The sequence below is a fragment of the Dreissena polymorpha genome, chromosome 10 (assembly GCF_020536995.1).
Source record: "Dreissena polymorpha isolate Duluth1 chromosome 10, UMN_Dpol_1.0, whole genome shotgun sequence".
NCBI lineage: Eukaryota > Metazoa > Mollusca > Bivalvia > Myida > Dreissenidae > Dreissena > Dreissena polymorpha.
Genome location: NC_068364.1, coordinates 43,151,004 through 43,169,953, shown reverse-complemented (window position 1 = coordinate 43,169,953; position 18,950 = coordinate 43,151,004). Strand labels below are relative to the sequence as shown.

At 35.2% G+C, this 18,950-nt stretch overlaps 3 protein-coding genes across 4 annotated transcripts in view; 1 reads left to right on the top strand and 2 right to left on the bottom strand.

Moving 5' to 3' along the window:
* The window catches only part of LOC127847548 (uncharacterized), a 285,306-nt gene that overhangs the window by 181,189 nt on the left and 85,167 nt on the right, over positions 1–18,950 (top strand). The window lies entirely within an intron of this gene.
* The window catches only part of LOC127847550 (uncharacterized), a 203,499-nt gene that overhangs the window by 117,516 nt on the left and 67,033 nt on the right, over positions 1–18,950 (bottom strand). The window lies entirely within an intron of this gene.
* On the bottom strand, positions 9,099–17,775 carry LOC127847551 (uncharacterized). The gene is made up of 3 exons (XM_052379561.1): positions 17,694–17,775; positions 12,060–12,366; positions 9,099–11,520 (listed from the first exon to the last, which is right to left on the bottom strand). The coding sequence occupies exons 2-3, from the start codon at positions 12,346–12,348 to the stop codon at positions 10,238–10,240; spliced, it is 1,572 nt and encodes a 523-aa protein (XP_052235521.1). The 5' UTR covers positions 12,349–12,366; positions 17,694–17,775; the 3' UTR covers positions 9,099–10,237.

The following is an 18,950-nucleotide window of genomic DNA, read 5'->3' as shown; positions in this document are numbered from 1 at the left end:
ATTGTCTCAGTCTGTATGTACTGGTACAATGGTCACAGTCTGACATGCTAGGTACTGGTACCATTACACTATAATGTTTGTATTCATTTTCAGGGCAAAACCGTTGCAACTGCACAACCGTTTTGCAATGAAAATAATTACATTTTTTGTTAACACCCCACTTCAACTTACTTATATACATTTAGATCACTTTCGAGGGGTCACACAATGATTGAATGATCATCAGCATGTTTCTCAGTATTTAACATTTAAGTCTACCTTTAGTTTCAATAAACATCACACACATCAGGGTGTTTTATTTTACTATATATGTATCACTGCTTACACATAGGCATTTTATATAATATTTAAATGAATAACACTACCATAAAAGCCCACAAGAAACAATGAAATATGATTGAATATAAATAATGCTAAATTCATGTAAAAATATATTACGGAAAAACAGTATAGCAAGATGGTATATAAATACTATTCTGCGACAGTATGTGTTATTATTTGTTTCAAATTTTGTTCACTTACATGTAAGTTCAAATACTTCTTCAGAATGTGAATCAAACAGAAGAAAGGGAGAACAAACAAATGATTTCTCTGTATAATACACAAATTATAATACGTTTAAACAAAGTAAGCATACTAGTATTACGCATGAGGAATTTGAGTTGAAGCCTATGTTACTATTTTGTATACCAGACTATTGGTATATTTAATATTCTAGTCTGATCGTGATATAGATTAATCCAACCTCATGGCATATTCACATCATTCAGGGATTGGTTACAATTTTTACCATTGGAAATGTATAGTGAGATATATAAGCAACGCAAGTCCAAGGGAGACCACTCAAAATTAAAACATTTTTCCAAACTTTTACCGCTGGAAGTGAGATATAAGAGTACAGCCATTCCAAGGGAGATCACTCAAAATAATAAATGTAGAAAACATCTCTGTTTGTCCAGGAATTATAAGTTAAATTGAGATTTTCCATTTACTTCATGGAATTTATGGAGTTCTTAATATCCTTAAAAAACTGAAATGCATACGGCATATTATATACTTTTAGACATGAACTCAAGACATGAACATGTCATAAACATGCTTTAATGTTGGTGGTAAATTTATGAAATTTATGGAACACTCATTCAAAATAATTTGACAGAGTAAATCAGGTGATAAATATCACTCTTGATAATTATTTGATAATTGCTGAGAACAATTTGCAATTTATAAATTACAATGTTAAACACAAATTTGCAGCACACAGTATAAAATATGGATTTCTTCTTAATTGGGTTAGAACTGAAAACCCTTGTCCAGTTTATTTAACTTCTTTTATGTGGTTACAAGGAAGATGTCAAAAAATGGTACTTGAAATGACAGGCAACACACATTTGACAGCAGACAATGACTGAACAAAATAGCATATATCTAAGAACTTTCACTTCAGTTGAGCATGCAATATGTGATTGGGCTGCATGCCACTGAGGCTGTGACTGGTATTGATATCAATGTAATCTTACTTGACCCGACTTTGCGACCTTGTGGCTTGTAATTCTTGACTTGACAACTATTCCAGGCACTGTTACTTCCACTTTAACAGAAGGTTGGTCAGTATAGGGTCAAGTGTTTGGATTGCTTTACAGTCCCACTGCTCATTAAACAACTGTTTTCAACCACAATCACTTTTATCTCAACAAGAGGGAGGTAAGTACATGTCCAGTGTCTAGCTAGAATTATATTTATGTAGCCTGCTAGACAACTATTCCAACCACAGTCACTTCCACCTAGACAGTTTGGATGTCAGTACATGTCTAGCGTCTGACTCGAGTTTTCTGCTGCTTACTAGATAACTAACCCAACCACTGTAACTTCCACCCAAACAGGAGGGGACCAGTATAGTGTCAAGTGTTTGGCTTGAGTAACAGTTCTGCTGGTCACTATGTAATTCCAACAACAGTTTTGTCCGCATAGACAGGATGGAGTTCCATGAATGTACAGCGACTGGCTCAATTTCTATTTCTCTTGCCTTAAATGCTTGAGCTCCTTGGTTGCCAAAGTGCCCTCTGTACATCAACTGTGTATTTGAAACAGAAAAAAATAATTAGCTCATTAATTATTTCCCAAAGAGGTAAACACAACTCTGTGAATACATGCTATTAATGCGTTAGAACTTGTTCAGCTACAAAACAACCTATCAGATTCTCAAATCAAGTGTGAAAAACATCTAATGGAAATCAACTTACCAACATTGCTACCCGATTGCTACCCAATATAATTTCACTGTTTTATTAAAGGTTAATTATAATTTAGTATAAAACTGAACTCAAATAAAAATGATCTCAATAAAATGGGTTACTATGTCTGCTTTACAAGGGAAATCATGGATACAGGATGTAGAAGTCTAAATCACAAGAGTAAAATTGTGTTTTTTTATAATGCAAAAAATGACGCTCAATGACAATATTTGTGTTTTGTGTGTTCCTTGGCTATTCAAGAGCTCTTTAAGTATTACATTTATCAGCTACTGAGGTGTTTAAATGGCTCTATTGATAGTGAAACAAAATACACAAATTAAATTGATGAGATGTCATCAGGGCATTCTTGTTCTTAATATAAACAAAATCATTCTCTACTTGCTTGGGTGAAGTAGTATTGTAGTGAAAATAAGGTCACTTCCAACAGCCTTGCTGTTGGGCTAGCTGTTTAGCGACGTGGTTTAAGTGTCTGACTACCACTCTGGAGGTCGTGGGTTCAATCCCTGGCTTCAGCTCAGTATTTTCACATTACTATATTATTATTTCACACATATAATTCACTGCTTGCTTGGGGGACAAAGTATATCATTATGTCACACCAAAGGAGAGTTCTCTGTTGCAATAGGTATAAGGCCATCTGATCTTAAAAATTCTATTTGCTGAACATAATTTTTATTTAATTGTAACAGTGTTTTTTTTTGTCATTCACATTCGGGTCCGGTAAGCAGACCCATTCCTAATGGAAAAAAGTATATATTTTTCCCAAATGGAAGCTAAAAATTCCCAATGGAACGTTTGCCAAAAAAAAAAAAAAAAAATTAGATCTCAATATTTTGGGATCTCCCATCCAAGTTCAACCATAGTAAATATAAAACTGGACACACTTTTATTCTCAATTTTGAAGTATATTTTGCAAAACAACAACACCAATTTCCTAATTTTAGCCAAAACGCCGCTAATTTCCCCAATGAAAAGGGGCCTGGTCCCATCCCCAAAATGGTGAAAAAAACACCGCGTAAACAGTTTTGCTTATTCTCAATATCTACCTTCCTAATTGTATCACAAGTGATAACAATGCAATAGTTTAAGGTAAAATATGTTTATATTCACAGTTCTCAATTTATAGAATGTTGAACACGAGTTCACAAATAACTATAGGTTTACTATAGACAATGACAAAAATGCTTTATAATTGCAAAAACAAAATATAAACAAAAGCACCACATAACAGGTGCCAAGGCTTGGCTGCAGGTGCTGTTTGGAATAAATGAAAGCTTGTCCAAATTTTTTTTAGAGGTCCCAGTGACATTGACCTTTGACCTAGTGACCCAAAAATGGGTGTGCCGTGTAAAATTCATCAAGTTGCAACTACACTGCGGGGAATCATGTGATCACAAAAGTACATTGTACGCACAAAATGGCGGAAAAAGCTCTCGCTTAATAACGAAAATCAAGGTTTTGTCATATTTTATTATATCTAAATTAATGATAACTATGCGCAAAGTACCCGCTTAGTCTCCTTATGTACTCTGGTAATTGTCTTTTTTCTGAGATTTCTGTAGTTTTCTCAAACATTCAGACACAATTAACAATGACAATTGTACATCGTCTGAACATACTTTATTTTGACTCGTTTGCTATTCAAGATGACAAACAAACAAATAAATATAACAGTTTTTGCTTTCTAACATGCTTATAATATTTCATACAAGGTTGTCCACATTGTTTAAGCTTTTTTAGATCTGTTGCGAGTAATTTGGAAAATAGTACATTGTCTGAACGTTTTTTGTTTGAGTACATCGTCTGAACGGATTTGAGTACATCATCTGAACTGCTTCTGTTTTTACTTTTAATATCCAGTGATTCCCCGCAGTGATCTACATATGAAGTTCCAATGTTATGGTCTGACAGAAATTGGTTGACACCATGTTAACTGTTAAGGTAACAAGTAATGCATCAACAACAAAGTACAGTCAACAGCGCTGTGTTTATGACTACCTAATTCATGAGAAAAATGTATTCCTCGCAAGTTTATTTTGTATTTATCTTCACCAATCGTCTTATAGTATATTTTGAATTTATTTATGGTGTCAAAAAGATAAAAAAATCAAATGGGAATTTCAATAATAAAATTATATTCTTAATATTCTTAGGTATCTGCAATATTCCAACAATTTTCATATAATATTTTAATAGTGATTGCAAATTCTATTTTATATTAATTGAATCTCATGATATACCATTTTCATCATATTTTTATGCTTTCAAAACGTCTAAAAGGGATATTTCGTTATTTTTGGAGACGAGTTAATGAGTGACGTCATGACGACTCACGCACACCTGCTATATGCAGACTCTGCCCACAGGTTGGCAAAAGGTGGTTGGCATAACGCTGATCTATATAGAAAGATTGTGTTGAAAATAACTGATATTTCCACAATTATTTTAATCCTGAAAACACACTGAAACTGTATTTGTAATAAATAGCTTTTATATAAAACATAACATTGTATTTCTGTTTTAGCGAATTAAGCATGTGAAGTTATGAAATCAACATGTCCAACATGAATGTACATGAATGTACTCAAAAAATTCAATGCACAAATGCACAAATGGAAAGTGTGTGTACTTTAAAAATAATGTGCATGTGTTCATACGCGTCGGCACACGTAATCTGCCGTTTAATTGGCCTTTTGATTGGCAGATACTTATTATCAACACAAGTGTCATAAACGTTAGTGTGTCTACTTTAAAAATAATGTGCATGTGTTCATAATGATACGCATCGACACATGTAATCTGCCCCATAATGTGCATGTGTTCATATTGATACGCGTCGACACATGTAATCTGCCCCATAATTTGCATGTGTTCATAATGATACGCGTCGACACATGTAATGTGCCACATAATTGGCCTTTTGTTTGACAGATACTAACTATCAAACTATCAATACGAGTGTCATAAACATTAGTGACCCAATGTGCCCCCCCCCAACAGGTTGGAAGGTGTTTGTCCAGTAATTTAGCAAGCTTAATGATGCTTTCACTTGTATCTTGAACCTTGAAAAATGCATGCAGTCGTGTGTGCAACAGTGTTTTTTATCACTTTCTTTGTCTAAATAAATACATTATATAATATAGAAGGAACAAAAGACTAAACAAGTTTTTGTATATTTCTAATACTCATCAATTAAAATGGTGGTTCATTAAAAATAAACGTTTCCGATATTAATTCACATAATTTATTTGTTGTTCAATAAAATACTTTATTTATGTCACAAAACATTTGACAGATTGTAGATATCGCATTATGGCTTCCAAATCAAATAACAATTTTATGGTGTTGATCATTCACGCTAATTATTACAACAAATAACAATACAATTTATTCCAAAGCCGATGTTGGTGTGGTGTGATATAGTACTTAATTACATGTAATGTATTGTGTTTTAGAATTAATTTTAGAAGTTCTGACTTATTTTCTGATGAAAAAAATGACTAATTGCATATATTTTCCGTAGCAGTAACCAGCGCTTTTGCCAAACAGTGACTGCGCATGCACAAACAAGCCCAATGTAAACAATAACAATAAACTTGTCTATACATAGTTTTCATGTGACGTCACACATCCTGGTACTTTTTACACCGCCGCCATTTTGTTTGGAAAACAAACCCACTTACGCTTGACCTACTACTGATGACGAATTCATCTATTTTTAGTAAAATATGGGTGTGTCATGTTGGGTTAAAGGTTGCTGCAATCGAGCAGATAATTCAGTACGACGAGGTTTCTATTCAATTCCAACTGTCAGAGAAAATGAAGGCGAATTCACGAAAACTTTGAGCGCAGATCGGCGCCGACTGTGGCTGGCAAATATTAACCGGAAAGATGCACCGACAAAATACTCGAAAATCTGCTCCGATCATTTCATAAACGGTAATTGAAATGGATATATTGATGTTCTATTTTAAAAGTTAAAGCCTGGTTTTTCTATTTATAGATATGTTAGGCTGTTATTGTTATTGTTATGCTGGCTCAGGCCTCATGCAGCGGTAAAGTGCAGTCAATGCATATTTCTTTGCATAGATCTGACTCTGAACAAGTGTACATTTTTTCTATGACAATGCACTCAGAAAATTAATATCTCGATGCTTATTTGATATATAGTTAAATTTTAATGACATTCTGTTTTTCAGGTAAACCATCGAGTATGTATGAAAGATCAAATCCTGATTGGAGAAGACTTGACACCAAGTAAATCTTTGAAGAAAGAGAAGAAGATAGAAACTAACAAAAAAAGGTACACTTTACATGTATGATAAATGTGGTTTGATCTGAAAATGCATGAAAAATGACTACCCAATGTGCTATCTGGATTTGATGGGTTCGAACTGGAATTGTACAAGAGTCAGTGAGTCTTAGTGTTGGTAAGTTGGTCTGTCTCTATATTAAAGGGGCCTTTTTACAGATTTTGTCATATTTTGAAGTTTGTCATTAAATGCTTTATATTGATAAATGTAAACATTTGATCTTAAAAGCTCCAGTATAAAATCAAGAATAAAATTCCGCCGAGCATACACGGTATAAGTATTTTATACCTTATATAAGCGATCTTCGTAGTTTCGTAAATTTAAACGACAACAACAGAACTCTCTAAATTATTCAATCGTTTCGCGTTGCAACGCTTTATAATTTTTAGGTTTTCAAATTGTCAAAAGACACATATAATAGCTATATTGGAATATGGTAAATGTTCAGTAATACTGTTTCCTCACAAATATCATAACTAAAACGAAAATTTGTGAATCTGAAACAACTTTTTTCAATTTTGTCAATTTACCAAACCGTGAAAGATCCCTTTAAGTACATGTTATTATTAGTATGCTGTTAAATTTCAAATACCAGAGGAAGTTGGATAGGGATGAGGTTCGAGAGAAGCACCATGTGGCCAGAGCACTTATTGAGTTACAGTCTGAAAAGCCTGAGATTCATGAAATATTCACAGCGGTGCCGCTTGCCTCTGACAGTCATGAAGCATTCACAGCCTTGCCGCTTGCCTCTGAGAGTCCTTCCAAGCCCCCCAATATCTCTGTCGAAAGTGAACTTCCGGAGAGCCCATCTACTCCATGAGTAACACAGAGTCAGGTAGATAGTGAAATACAAAGACTGATCTCTGAGAACATGCAGCTGAAAGCTGAATTGAAAGCACATCAGCTGTCAAAGGAAAGTTTTGAACATGACAATGAAAAGGTTAAATACTATACAGGTCTGCCGAACTTCCGCGTCCTTGTGATAGTGCTCAACATAGTAACTCCATTCATCTGTACAAAAAATATAGGCTTGGGATATTTTAATGACATTGATGCGCCTTAAACTCAATATGCCAGTGCAAGACTTAGCTTACAGGTTTGGTGTCTCCACATCAACAGTGTCTAGGATTTTTCTAGTCATGATACACATTCTGTACATCAGACTGAAACACTTGATTTACTGGCCAGAGAGAGAGGAGTTACAGAAGACAATGCCAATGGAATTCAGAACACACTTCTCCAAAAAAACTGCTGTCATGATTGACTGTTTTGAAATATTTATTCAAAGACCTAAAGGACTTATGGCAAGAGCTCAGACTTGGAGCAATTACAAACATAACAATACTGTTAAATTCTTGATTGGAATAACACCCCAAGGATCTTTTTCATTTCTTTCTTCAGAGTGGGGTGGCAGGGCCTCTGAAAAGTCTATAACTGAAGGTTGTGGTATTTTAGGCAAGCTTCTGCCAGGTGATTTAGTTTTAGCAGATCGTGATTTTGACATTGCAGACAGTGTCGGTGTTCATTGTGCGGAAATAAATATACCAGCATTTATGCGTGGTAAGGCCCAGTTGTCAGCCATAGATGTTGAAACAACGCGGAAAATTGCGCATGTGAGAATCCATGTTGAAAAAGTCATAGGTCTTGTCCGCAGCAAATATACCATCTTGCAAGATAAACTTCCCATAGACTACTTCATGAACCAAAACGGAAGTGTTCCCGCAATTGATAAAATAGCTACTGTTTGTTGTGCGTTAACCAACATGAATGAATCTGTAGTTGGGTTCAATTAATAAGTTTTTTTATGAAGGTAACTGTCAAAACAACATGAAAGTGACATCTAAAGGATCATATGAAATGTATGTGCTACCTGATATATATTACTGTCTAGATATCATAAGAAAAAGTCTAAAGTGACAGAAGATTATGCTTCGTCTTTATATTGCATTTCGATTTAAACGTGTATATATTGTATAATTTTGAATGAATGCAAAAATAATTTTTAAAATAACACCATCTTGAAATGCCAGGCTTGGTTATGCGGCGACCTGAATCAGTTTTGCATACTAGTGGTAACATATTCAAAGAATGATTATGTAATGTATATTTATTTATTTCTGTCACTTAATAAAATATATAAACACAATTTTTCTTTCTTGTGCAGTGCTTGAGACATTTCAGAACTTTATGAGTCACATCACAGGAAAATGGACCTTAAGGTGATTGTGACCAGTTTTGATCCAGATCAGCCTGTGCATTGCTTTATTGACTGAATAACAAACAGATTGGATCTGTGACTTTTTTTATTGACTGAATGGCAAACAGTTTGGATTCTGCTCAGAATAGTAGCGAGACTACGCTTTTAAGTGGAGGCAGATCTGGTTTCGAATCCAAATCGGTCACAATCGCCGTAAGCAACTAACTTTATATGACTGGACGCATACTTTACAAGTAACACCAACAACATAAAATATTCAAGATTTATTTAACATCAAACATGCAAACCATAAGCTGATAGCACTAAGGCAAACAGTAGCACATGCTATATGAAAGGAATAATATATTAGACGACAGCCACATCGAATTGATAACAAGATACTCGCTCTAATTTATTCAAAAAAGGAAAACAGAATGTTCTTATGCATGTATATAGTATTTGTTTGCTTGCTTCTGTTCATATATGTTGCTTAATTTCGATAGAATTTCTGGCATCTGTAGCGGAGGATAAATCTTGTTGATGGCATAAATATAAAAATTATTAAAACTAAATTTCTTTTTTTTTTTTGCTTGCTTCAGAAAAAAATACATATTTGTTTAAAAAAAAAACAAGCAAACAATTTGATGTGGCCTTAGCTTTGCAAGAAAAGCACATTTAATTAATGATGAGACAGGCATACATGTGCATAGCATGATGATACAGTGTCACAGGAAAAGAGACCTTGTGGCAAATGCGACCAGTTTTGATCCATATCAGCCTGCTTATAAAAACACAGTCTTATAAAAATCCAGACTATTGGATTAACATCTTTGTTTTACTGACTGAATAGCAAACAGTTTGGATCCTGATCAGACTGCGCTTTCAAGATATCATACCAGTTATTACATGCATAAATAACACATACCAAATATTTGTTATATCACAGTTATCATGAAGTGGGAAGCAACTAAAACTGATTAAAACTTAAGCTGTTAATTAGTATAAAGTCCCTTGCATACATGTATAAATGAAAGTAAAACTTTATAGTAGTGGTTTGTAAATTATTCTAATAATGTACAATCTTTTTAGCTTAAAAATGTTCAGAAGTAAAAGAAGAAGTATAATACATTACTGATTTAATAGAAATTCTTAAATTTAAAACCTGATTTAATGACTACCTGAAACACAGTTATTTTTATAATTTACATTCTTTCATGAAAATTATAAAAAGGAAAGATATATTATTTAAGTATCAAAGAAACAATTTATAATACTACAATGCATATTTTATGCCCCATTTATTTTCATAAAGAAATATTGTCTGAATGTCAAACAGCTAGGAAACAGACCAGATGCTGTGTTTCATTACGTCTGGTCTGCTTCCAAGATGTTTTCAGAAATATCAATGCCATGGTCATCATCAACAAAAACTTGTATCTGTATCAATCACAGTTAAGTATCACAAGTGGATATTACTTCCACATCTTATGTCTGCATGATGGACAGTAATATGGGGGTTTGGGTTTTCTTTTGATTGAAATGCATTTGAAATGCAGGAAACCATGTGGACAGTTTTCATTTGCACATTTCACAGTACATTCAGTGTTTTTATCTGCAATATCACCACAAACACAACGTAATTCTTGAGAAGCCCCGTCGGACTGACTGATGTCCTCGTCACTTTTTACAGAGGAATTACACATGGATTGGGTACTTATTTTCACCGGGGAAAGGGGCTGAGCAGCTTTGGGATGTTGATTAGCACTTTGCGGACCATTTGGGCACACATCACTGAACAATGTTCCTGTCCGCGGAGTTTGCTTATGCAGCCTTTCTCTGGAAATCAGACTTCCTGTCAGTTCAGGTAAAACAGCATGAGTGAAAAAGGCCTGTGATTTTTCTACAATTTCATCACCCAGTTTAATATCGGGTTCAATCCTTTGAACAAATATATCCGATGGAGACCATACAACAAAATCACAATAATCAAGGAGCTGTGTCTGCACTTGGTACGCGTACTTGTGACTGTCCTTAAGCTTGCCATCACATAGATATGGAATATTATCAAGGCCATGGTCCTTTGCAGTAAAAGGGCACTTTATTTCAACCAGACCTTCACCACAACAATCACATTTCACAAAACCATCCGGGCTTGCACCAATGTAAGGGTACTCTGAGTTGATACACAGTCCACATCTTGTTATGGTAAAGTTCTCGTGTTCTGTCCTCATTCGTTTTTCATATTCCTTCAGAGCAATGTTTTCCTGTTTAATCCCATAGTCAGTGGCTTTCGATCTGAAGCGCTTGGTACTGCATACAGCCAAGACAGTTGATAAGGCAGGATTCTCGCTGCTTGTTGTACACACAGATTTCATGATGGAAGCAGTTATTCTTCCTAACCGAAAGCGAAACCACTTTTTACATTTGCTCTGGTATCGAGTGAGCCTTTCGGCATTTATTGCCTGCTCTTCAGTCACGGTTAAAGTTCTACTGAGCTCAATACAGTGCGCTCTCAGAGCTTCCGGGGACATATCTAAATACCTGTCATCCCGTAGATCCACAAGGGGCTGAGGTAGATTTCCATCTTGAAGAATGTGCGGTATAAATTCATCCTGGAATCCAGACGAGACAGTTAGAACCGACGAATGTGTGTTTGCGGCATGCAAATCTCGCAACAACTCCCACCTTTCTAGTGCGGTCGGTTCAGGTACATATGGCAATTTCAAAGGTTGTCGCTCTTGTTGAACGTCCTCACCTGAAATACAACAGTGCCCATCAATAAAAATATGTACAAAGATATTCAATTGTACAATGAAACACATATGTGCAATGTCACAGCCCACATAAGAAAAAGGACCTCAATATAATTGTGACCAGTCTAGATCCAGATAACACATGCTTTCAAAAAAGATCTAAACTTTTTGTTTAACATCCTGAGAATTAATAACTTGAATAGCGAACAGTCACGATTCTGATCAGACTGCGCATTCTAGTGCAGGCTGACCTGGGTCTGAACTGATCGCGATTGCCTATGGTGCCTTTACCAGTGAGGCGGCTCATAATTATATAGTATATACATATACAAAGTTATGCGCTAGTTTTGGTACAAGGCCAAAGCAGGGGCGTGTCACTGCAGCCCCCTGAAACACATAACTTTTAAAGAAAGAAAGTTACGTCTCTTATCAGCCCATTATTATATGGGCAACTAAAGTGAAAGTGTTCCTTACAGTCTCTTAGTTAAATAAGCCTTGCTAAAGGTGTATAACGCCACTCATAATTAGTATATATACATACCATTAATAACACTGTCAAGACGCCTTTTTTTGGTTGACACAGACGTTAAATCGATATCCCGAATTTCAGCATAGGGCACCTTGTCGACTGCTTTAGGCATGGACCAGTAAGCCTTTTCCTGTGTCACAGTTCTGCGGGACATGAGGCGATGTATAGCCTCTATGTGGAAAAGCAAGGCTCCGACATGGCTACATGTCTCCCTGAGACCAGCCTTGCAGTCGCAATGTGCTGCCTCTACCATACCATCTTTATTGGCTATGACCCAGGGATGAAGTGGTGTTGCATTCATCTGCTGGGAGTGTCGAATCTAAGTGAGATTGAAATGAATGTATATAATAATAACTCATAACCTATAATAATATACAGAAAAAGAACACCAAGAGGTAAACAGAAACTGATCCCCATATATATTTCATTGGTTTCAGTATACCTTCACAATATAATGTATTCTGTAAGAAATTAAATTAAAAGATAAAGAAGCTTTTATTAATGTAACAAACAAATAACAAATAAGAATAAAGATTAGGTTTGATTAGCTGTACAGTTACAGCTATAAATGTATTGCGACATACATGGTATTTGCTTGTGAGCCACTAGTATAATATTGGTATGCCTTGGCCAGGGACCGATCCCACAACCTTTATCCTGCATATGAAGCGGACACTATACTACCGGGCCATCAAGGCACTGGTATATTTCCTGGACCCCTCAAGCTATTATCTTTTCCCATTTAATTCCTTTTATGTAATGACTAAATATGCGATTTTCCAGGTTAAAACTATTTACTTAAATTTTGACAAATTCATATTTTTATTTGATGCTAGATCTAGATATATTAACACAACAATTGTATAGAGTTTACTTACCTTTGCAGTCACCAAAACCAGTGCTCCAGATAACATGTGTATATGCGTAAAAACGAATTGAATTTCTTAAATAACGATTTAGATTTAAAATCTTTGCGTAAAGTTAAGCATTGAAAAAATAAAACACGAATTTGAAATTTTCAAACGTGCGTAAAACTTTCAGTAGCAAACTATATACGGTAAACATTTCATCCCGGTTCTGACTCGTCTAGACGCTCAATTGAAACTACAACTTTAAGTCAACGCCACTCAAGCGTTTGCTGTGCGGAGGAGCCACACCTAAGAACAGTCGAAAGGCCAAACGGTCTCGATTCTGTTCTCCTAGTATTGCAGGCGAGTCATTACTGTTTATTGTACCTTTTTAATTACACTTATCGTAATTTTTATACTCAAGTTATATACTGTATACCTATTCAATATGTCATGAAAATTAAATGTTCAATATAGTTTTTGATATGACTTTAACGGCGACCAAAAGGTCATTATGACCTAAGCCGAAGTGTCAGTGACCATTTTACATAAAAAAATATAAATGGCCGACCGAAGTGATGTATCGAAGCGTGGAAGGCAAAAAAAAAGCCATTTCAGTGTCTAAAGTCCATGCTGCATGCATTCTTTCAATTAGAATCAAATACTCAAAGCATGGTTTCGTCAATAATTGATCAACTTGTAAGCTCTGGCGTAAATGACTGTGAATCTAAAGCACAAAAAAACATTGAGGTTTAGACCGGAAAAAGCTGTCCAATTATGCGAAAGCAAGAAATGGAGAAGGAAAGCCAGGATTTTCCAAGACTATAAACCAGAATGTTGAATTGTTGATGTGTAAAAAACAATGAATAATCAAGAGCACCGCCTTGCGGGTGCAGACCGCACATCTATTTTTTTTTTGAAGGTGAAGGGACTCTCATTTTCAATCACAAAGGAGGGAGGGGTGGAGTGAAGAGGGGTGCATTGTGTGGGGGTGTGGACATTTATTACATTATCTTCCAAAAATGCGAAAAAAAGGAAAAAAAAAATCGGGGGTGGGGGTGGGGGGGTGGGGATTCTTGGGTGCGATGGTTGGACGGTATTTCAAACATAAAATAATAAAAATAAATATTTGTGTTTTTTAACCTTTTCAAAAAAAAAATGTGTGGGTGAGGTGGGGGGTATAGTTTGAGGGTGTGGTGGTCATTTGTGAGATGATCTTAAAAAAAAAAAAAAAAAAAAAAAATAGGGGGGTGGGATTCGGGGGGGGGGGGGGGGGGGCACGGGCGATGGTTTGGGGTGGTATGTCAGGTAAAAGTAGTTTTGTCAAAGTATCAATCAAATCTAATCATAAATAAAGAAGTTATGGCAATTTTAGCAAAATTTAATAATTTGAGAGTCAAGGTCATTCAAAGGTCAAGGTAAAATTCAACTTGCCAGGTACAGTAACCTCATGATAGCATGAAAGTATTTGAAGTTTGAAAGCAATAGCCTTGATACTTAAGAAGTAAAGTGGATCGAAACACAAAATTTAACCATATATTCAAAGTTACTAAGTCAAAAAAGGGCCATAATTCCGTAAAAATGACAACTAGAGTTATGCAACTTGTCCTTTTACTGTAACCTTATGATAGTTTGCGAGTGTTCCAAGTATGAAAGCAATATCTATGATACTTTAGGGGTAAAGTGGACCAAAACACAAAACTTAACCAAACTTTCAAATTTCTAAGTATAAAGGGCCCATAATTCCGTCCAAATGCCAGTCAGAGTTACATAACTTTGCCTGCACAGTCCCCTTACGATAGTTAATAAGTGTTGCAAGTATGAAAGCAATAGCTTTGATACTGTAGGAATAAAGTGGACCTAAACACAAAACATAACCAAATTTTCAATTTTCTAAGTATAAAAAGGGCACATAATTCTGTCAAAATGCCAGTCAGAGTTACATTACTTTGCCTGCACAGTCCCCTTATGATAGTTAGTAAGTGTTGCAAGTATGAAAGCAATAGCTTTGATACTTAAGGAATAAAATGGACCTAAACACAAAACTTAACCAAAATTTTCAATTTTCTAAGTATAAAAAGGGCACATAATTCTGTCAAAATGCATGCCAGAGTTATCTAACTTTGCCTGCCCAGTCCCCTCATGATAGTAAGTAAGTGTACCAAGTTTGAATGCAATAGCATTGATACTTTCTGAAAAAAGTGGACCTAAACGCAAAACTTAACCAAAATTTTCAATTTCTAAGTATAAAAAGGGCACATAATTCAGTCAAAATGCACGCCAGATTTATCTAACTTTGCCTGCCCAGTCCCCTCATGATAGTTAGCAAGTGTACCAAGTTTGAATGCAACAGCATTGATACTTTCTGAGAAAAGTGGACCTAAACGCAAAACTTAACCGGACACCGACGCAGACGCAGACGCCGACACCGCACCAAGGTGATGACAATAGCTCATAATTTTTTTTCAAAAAATAGATGAGCTAAAAATAATTTGGTAACATATTGTTAAGAATTAATTTTATAAATAGGGGGTAAAATAAGAATTAATTTTTAATATAGGGAGTAAATAAGAATTTGACCAAATTATTATCTGGAGCTCTGACCAAAACATTGTCATTTACAGTCATGCTCTGTACGTCACGAACCCAACCACAGCTCAACTGGTTGATTGCTTCCATAGATTTGTACGCTTTCAGCTGCTCAAATGTATATGCACTTTTAGTGGTAATTGAATAATTCACAATGTCAATGTATGTGACTGATGGCAGACATTTATTGTCACTGACGAGATCACCCTTACTCAAAGCGTACGGGTCTCTTCCGCCTATCAAGGATGTTTTTTCCTCGTATCTTTTCCTTTCCTTTCCTTCTATGTGATCCTTGTACAAGTTTTATGATTGCTTATCTGCCATTTTAGCATTAAATAAGTTCTACTTAGTCAGTATTTTTCTAGAAAGACGACAATTCACGAAAATTAATCAGATGTAGATGTAGAAAGCGCTATCGATTGTGTGTATTGGCCAAACAAAATGGCGGACATTTCCTGTTAGTGCGCACCTGTTATTATCTCGGGAACTATGTATAGGTTATATTACACTGAATCCATTTCCCATTGGGTCCCATTAAAAACTGGCAACTTTCAAAGCATTTTTCTTGTATCTCCTATACATCAAATTTTGCAAGACCGGTATCATTTTAAAGATAAATCTGTACTCTTTCAATAAATGCAGTCAAAAATATATGGTCTTGCAACTTCTAAGAAAGTAATATTTGCCCAAAGGCAAGCACCCTCGGAAAACAGAGTTTCGAAAGTGAAATTTCGACAAAATCCCCGCATTCAATAAATGCACCCCAAACAGTTATCTTTCAACGTAATCCCAAATGTAGTTCTGGCTTCCATAACTTTAAATGTCGCTTTTTATGATTTTTGACTGGCGCGACTTTATAGTTATGGACCAACCCCATTAGGAAAGTCAACCAGAAATTCCCGAAAAGTTGACAATTAACAAAGACCGGTCCAAAACAGCTTTTTAATGCAGTTGTTGGCCCAAATCAAGCACTTGATTGGAAAGATTGACATTTTTCACATTTAACTGATATATTCTTTCACAAAATACTATCTTAAACATTTAAAATGTATCTATTCTGCTCTTACATATCGAGAAAAACAGCAATCTGACAGACTTTCTTGAAATGCGAATCTCCCGAGATTTCACGGTCATATGACGTTATTTCTATTTTTAGTAACAAACCATGTGCTCAGGTGTTTTCAAATTCAGAATGACATTTCCCGGTATTTTAATTATTCTGGCTTATTTTGTAAACAAATTGTAGTGTCAATACAAAGTCAAAGTAAATATTATATAAAATTACCTGATTCACAATGAAATCAGTCTTATAATCCACCAGACGTAAGTTGTTAATCACAAATAATAGATTTCAGAAAACGAAAGAAACGTTTACAATTTCAGCATAACATGTCAAGGTTTATCCGAAAGTATCCAAATGAAAACTCGTCACGTGACAAAGCGACAATGGCGTCAAAATTGTGAATTTCAGACTGATGAGAGTTATTTTCATTTATTGTAAGATGCATTTGAAACATTTGAACCTTAAAATATTCCTCGATGCAGTAATTTATATTCATTCACCAATATATGTAGAAATGTATCCAAGAAAATGAGCTTTCTTTGATTTATAGCGTGACATAAATATGTTACGACTCTGGTTGACTTTCGATACGGGGTTAGCTTCAGCGTACAGGTCTGTCAATACTATATAAACTGTACGCTGAAGTTTCTCTAGCTATCCCCAATGAAATGCGCCAAAATGTTGCAGACACACACAGGATGCAGGAAATAATCACAAAAAGCATGGTTGCGATAACTAAAATGCTTTTGATACCGAAGAGAAAAGGAACTCTTTAGAAATAGGCACTACTGTAACCTATACACACTTTTTCCAAATTTGAATGGGTTGTGTTTATTTCAATATTGTATTAAAAAAGTTATACCCTGATTTTGAAAAATGAGTCGCGTCTCAGATTATGCAATGACTTACAACTTCTTTGCTTTCAGCGCATTGATAAATGTAAACAAAATCATCAATATTATGTAAATTTCTAAATGACCGAACGATATTTAAAGAAGGGGAGCAACTCATTCATCTTTAATGATCTGTCTTGACAAAATGTACAATTTCCGATTAATTTTGTTTCAGAAATTGAAATTGTATGAATAAGACCATCATACATTTATATTTATTTAAGATAATCGCATGAAATAAACACATATTTACCTTGTCATGACATTTTAAGTTTTATATTCTTTACTGAAATGTATGTTTTATGTTCGTATACTTAATGCGTTGTCAAACGCCGCCATCTTAGGTTACATTCAACTAAAAAATCGAGTGTCTCTTCGTAGTGCGTAATTTCTCAAGAGTTATTGTCTCTTCTTGCATAAAAGACATTTAAAAATCTTAGACCTGTAATATGTGGCTTTTTCCTATATCATATATGTGTCTGGAGAATTTTGATGACATCAATTGCATTCTAACTTAAAATATTATTTGTAGAGTGTGTTTTCTGTTGTATGGGGCTTTTGTGGAGCAATGTTTTGTAAAAACGATGTTTTTATCGTGTCTGCATTCGTAGGACATGCCTTTTTATTGCATTTTTTTCAAGACGAAATACAGGCTAATTAGGGACGACACTTTCCGCTTTTATGGTATTTTTCGTTTAAAGGAAGTCTTTTCTACATGAAAATCCAGTTAAGGCGGAAAGTGTCGTCCCTGATTAGCCTGTGCGGATTAAATAATGTATTAGAGATTTGCTATGGGAAAACGGGTCTTCTTGCTAGTACGTAAAGTGTGGTCCCAGATTAGACTGTGCAGTCCGCACAGACTATATATGTATACACAGATAAGAATGTATTTGAGACTCGCTATGAGAAAACGGGTCTTCTTGCTTGTACGTAAAGTGTGGTCCCAGATAAGACTGTGCAGTCTGAACAGACTAATTAGGGACGACGCATTCCGCTTTTACGGTATTTTTCGTTTAAAAGAAGTCTCTTTCTAGCGAAAATTCAGTTTAGGCGGTTAGTTGCGCCCCTGATTAGCACGTGCAAACTGCACAGGCTAATATTGAACGACACTTGACGCACAGACCGTATGTCCTGTTGTCCGAGAGCGAGGCTCATTTGTGTAACTTTCATTCTTTTAGCCGACGAGCATCTCAACATCCACAGTATAAACTTCAGTGCCGCAGATATATATACTATATGAGCGACGAATTCATCGTCTTTGTCAGCTCTTTCCACACTGCAGGTAATTATTCCTTTGAAACTTCTTCGGGGTTTTACACAAATCTTTATCCATGTAAAATCTTTACATGCAGTAACAATTCAGAAGGCTTACCAAACACAAGTTACTTAAAATATTTCAGTTCTTCGTTGAAAAAATAAACAAATAACATTTATAAAAGACATACATACATAAATAAATATATAAATTAATAATAGGACTTTGGTTAGGAACAAAAATGATATTTGTTGA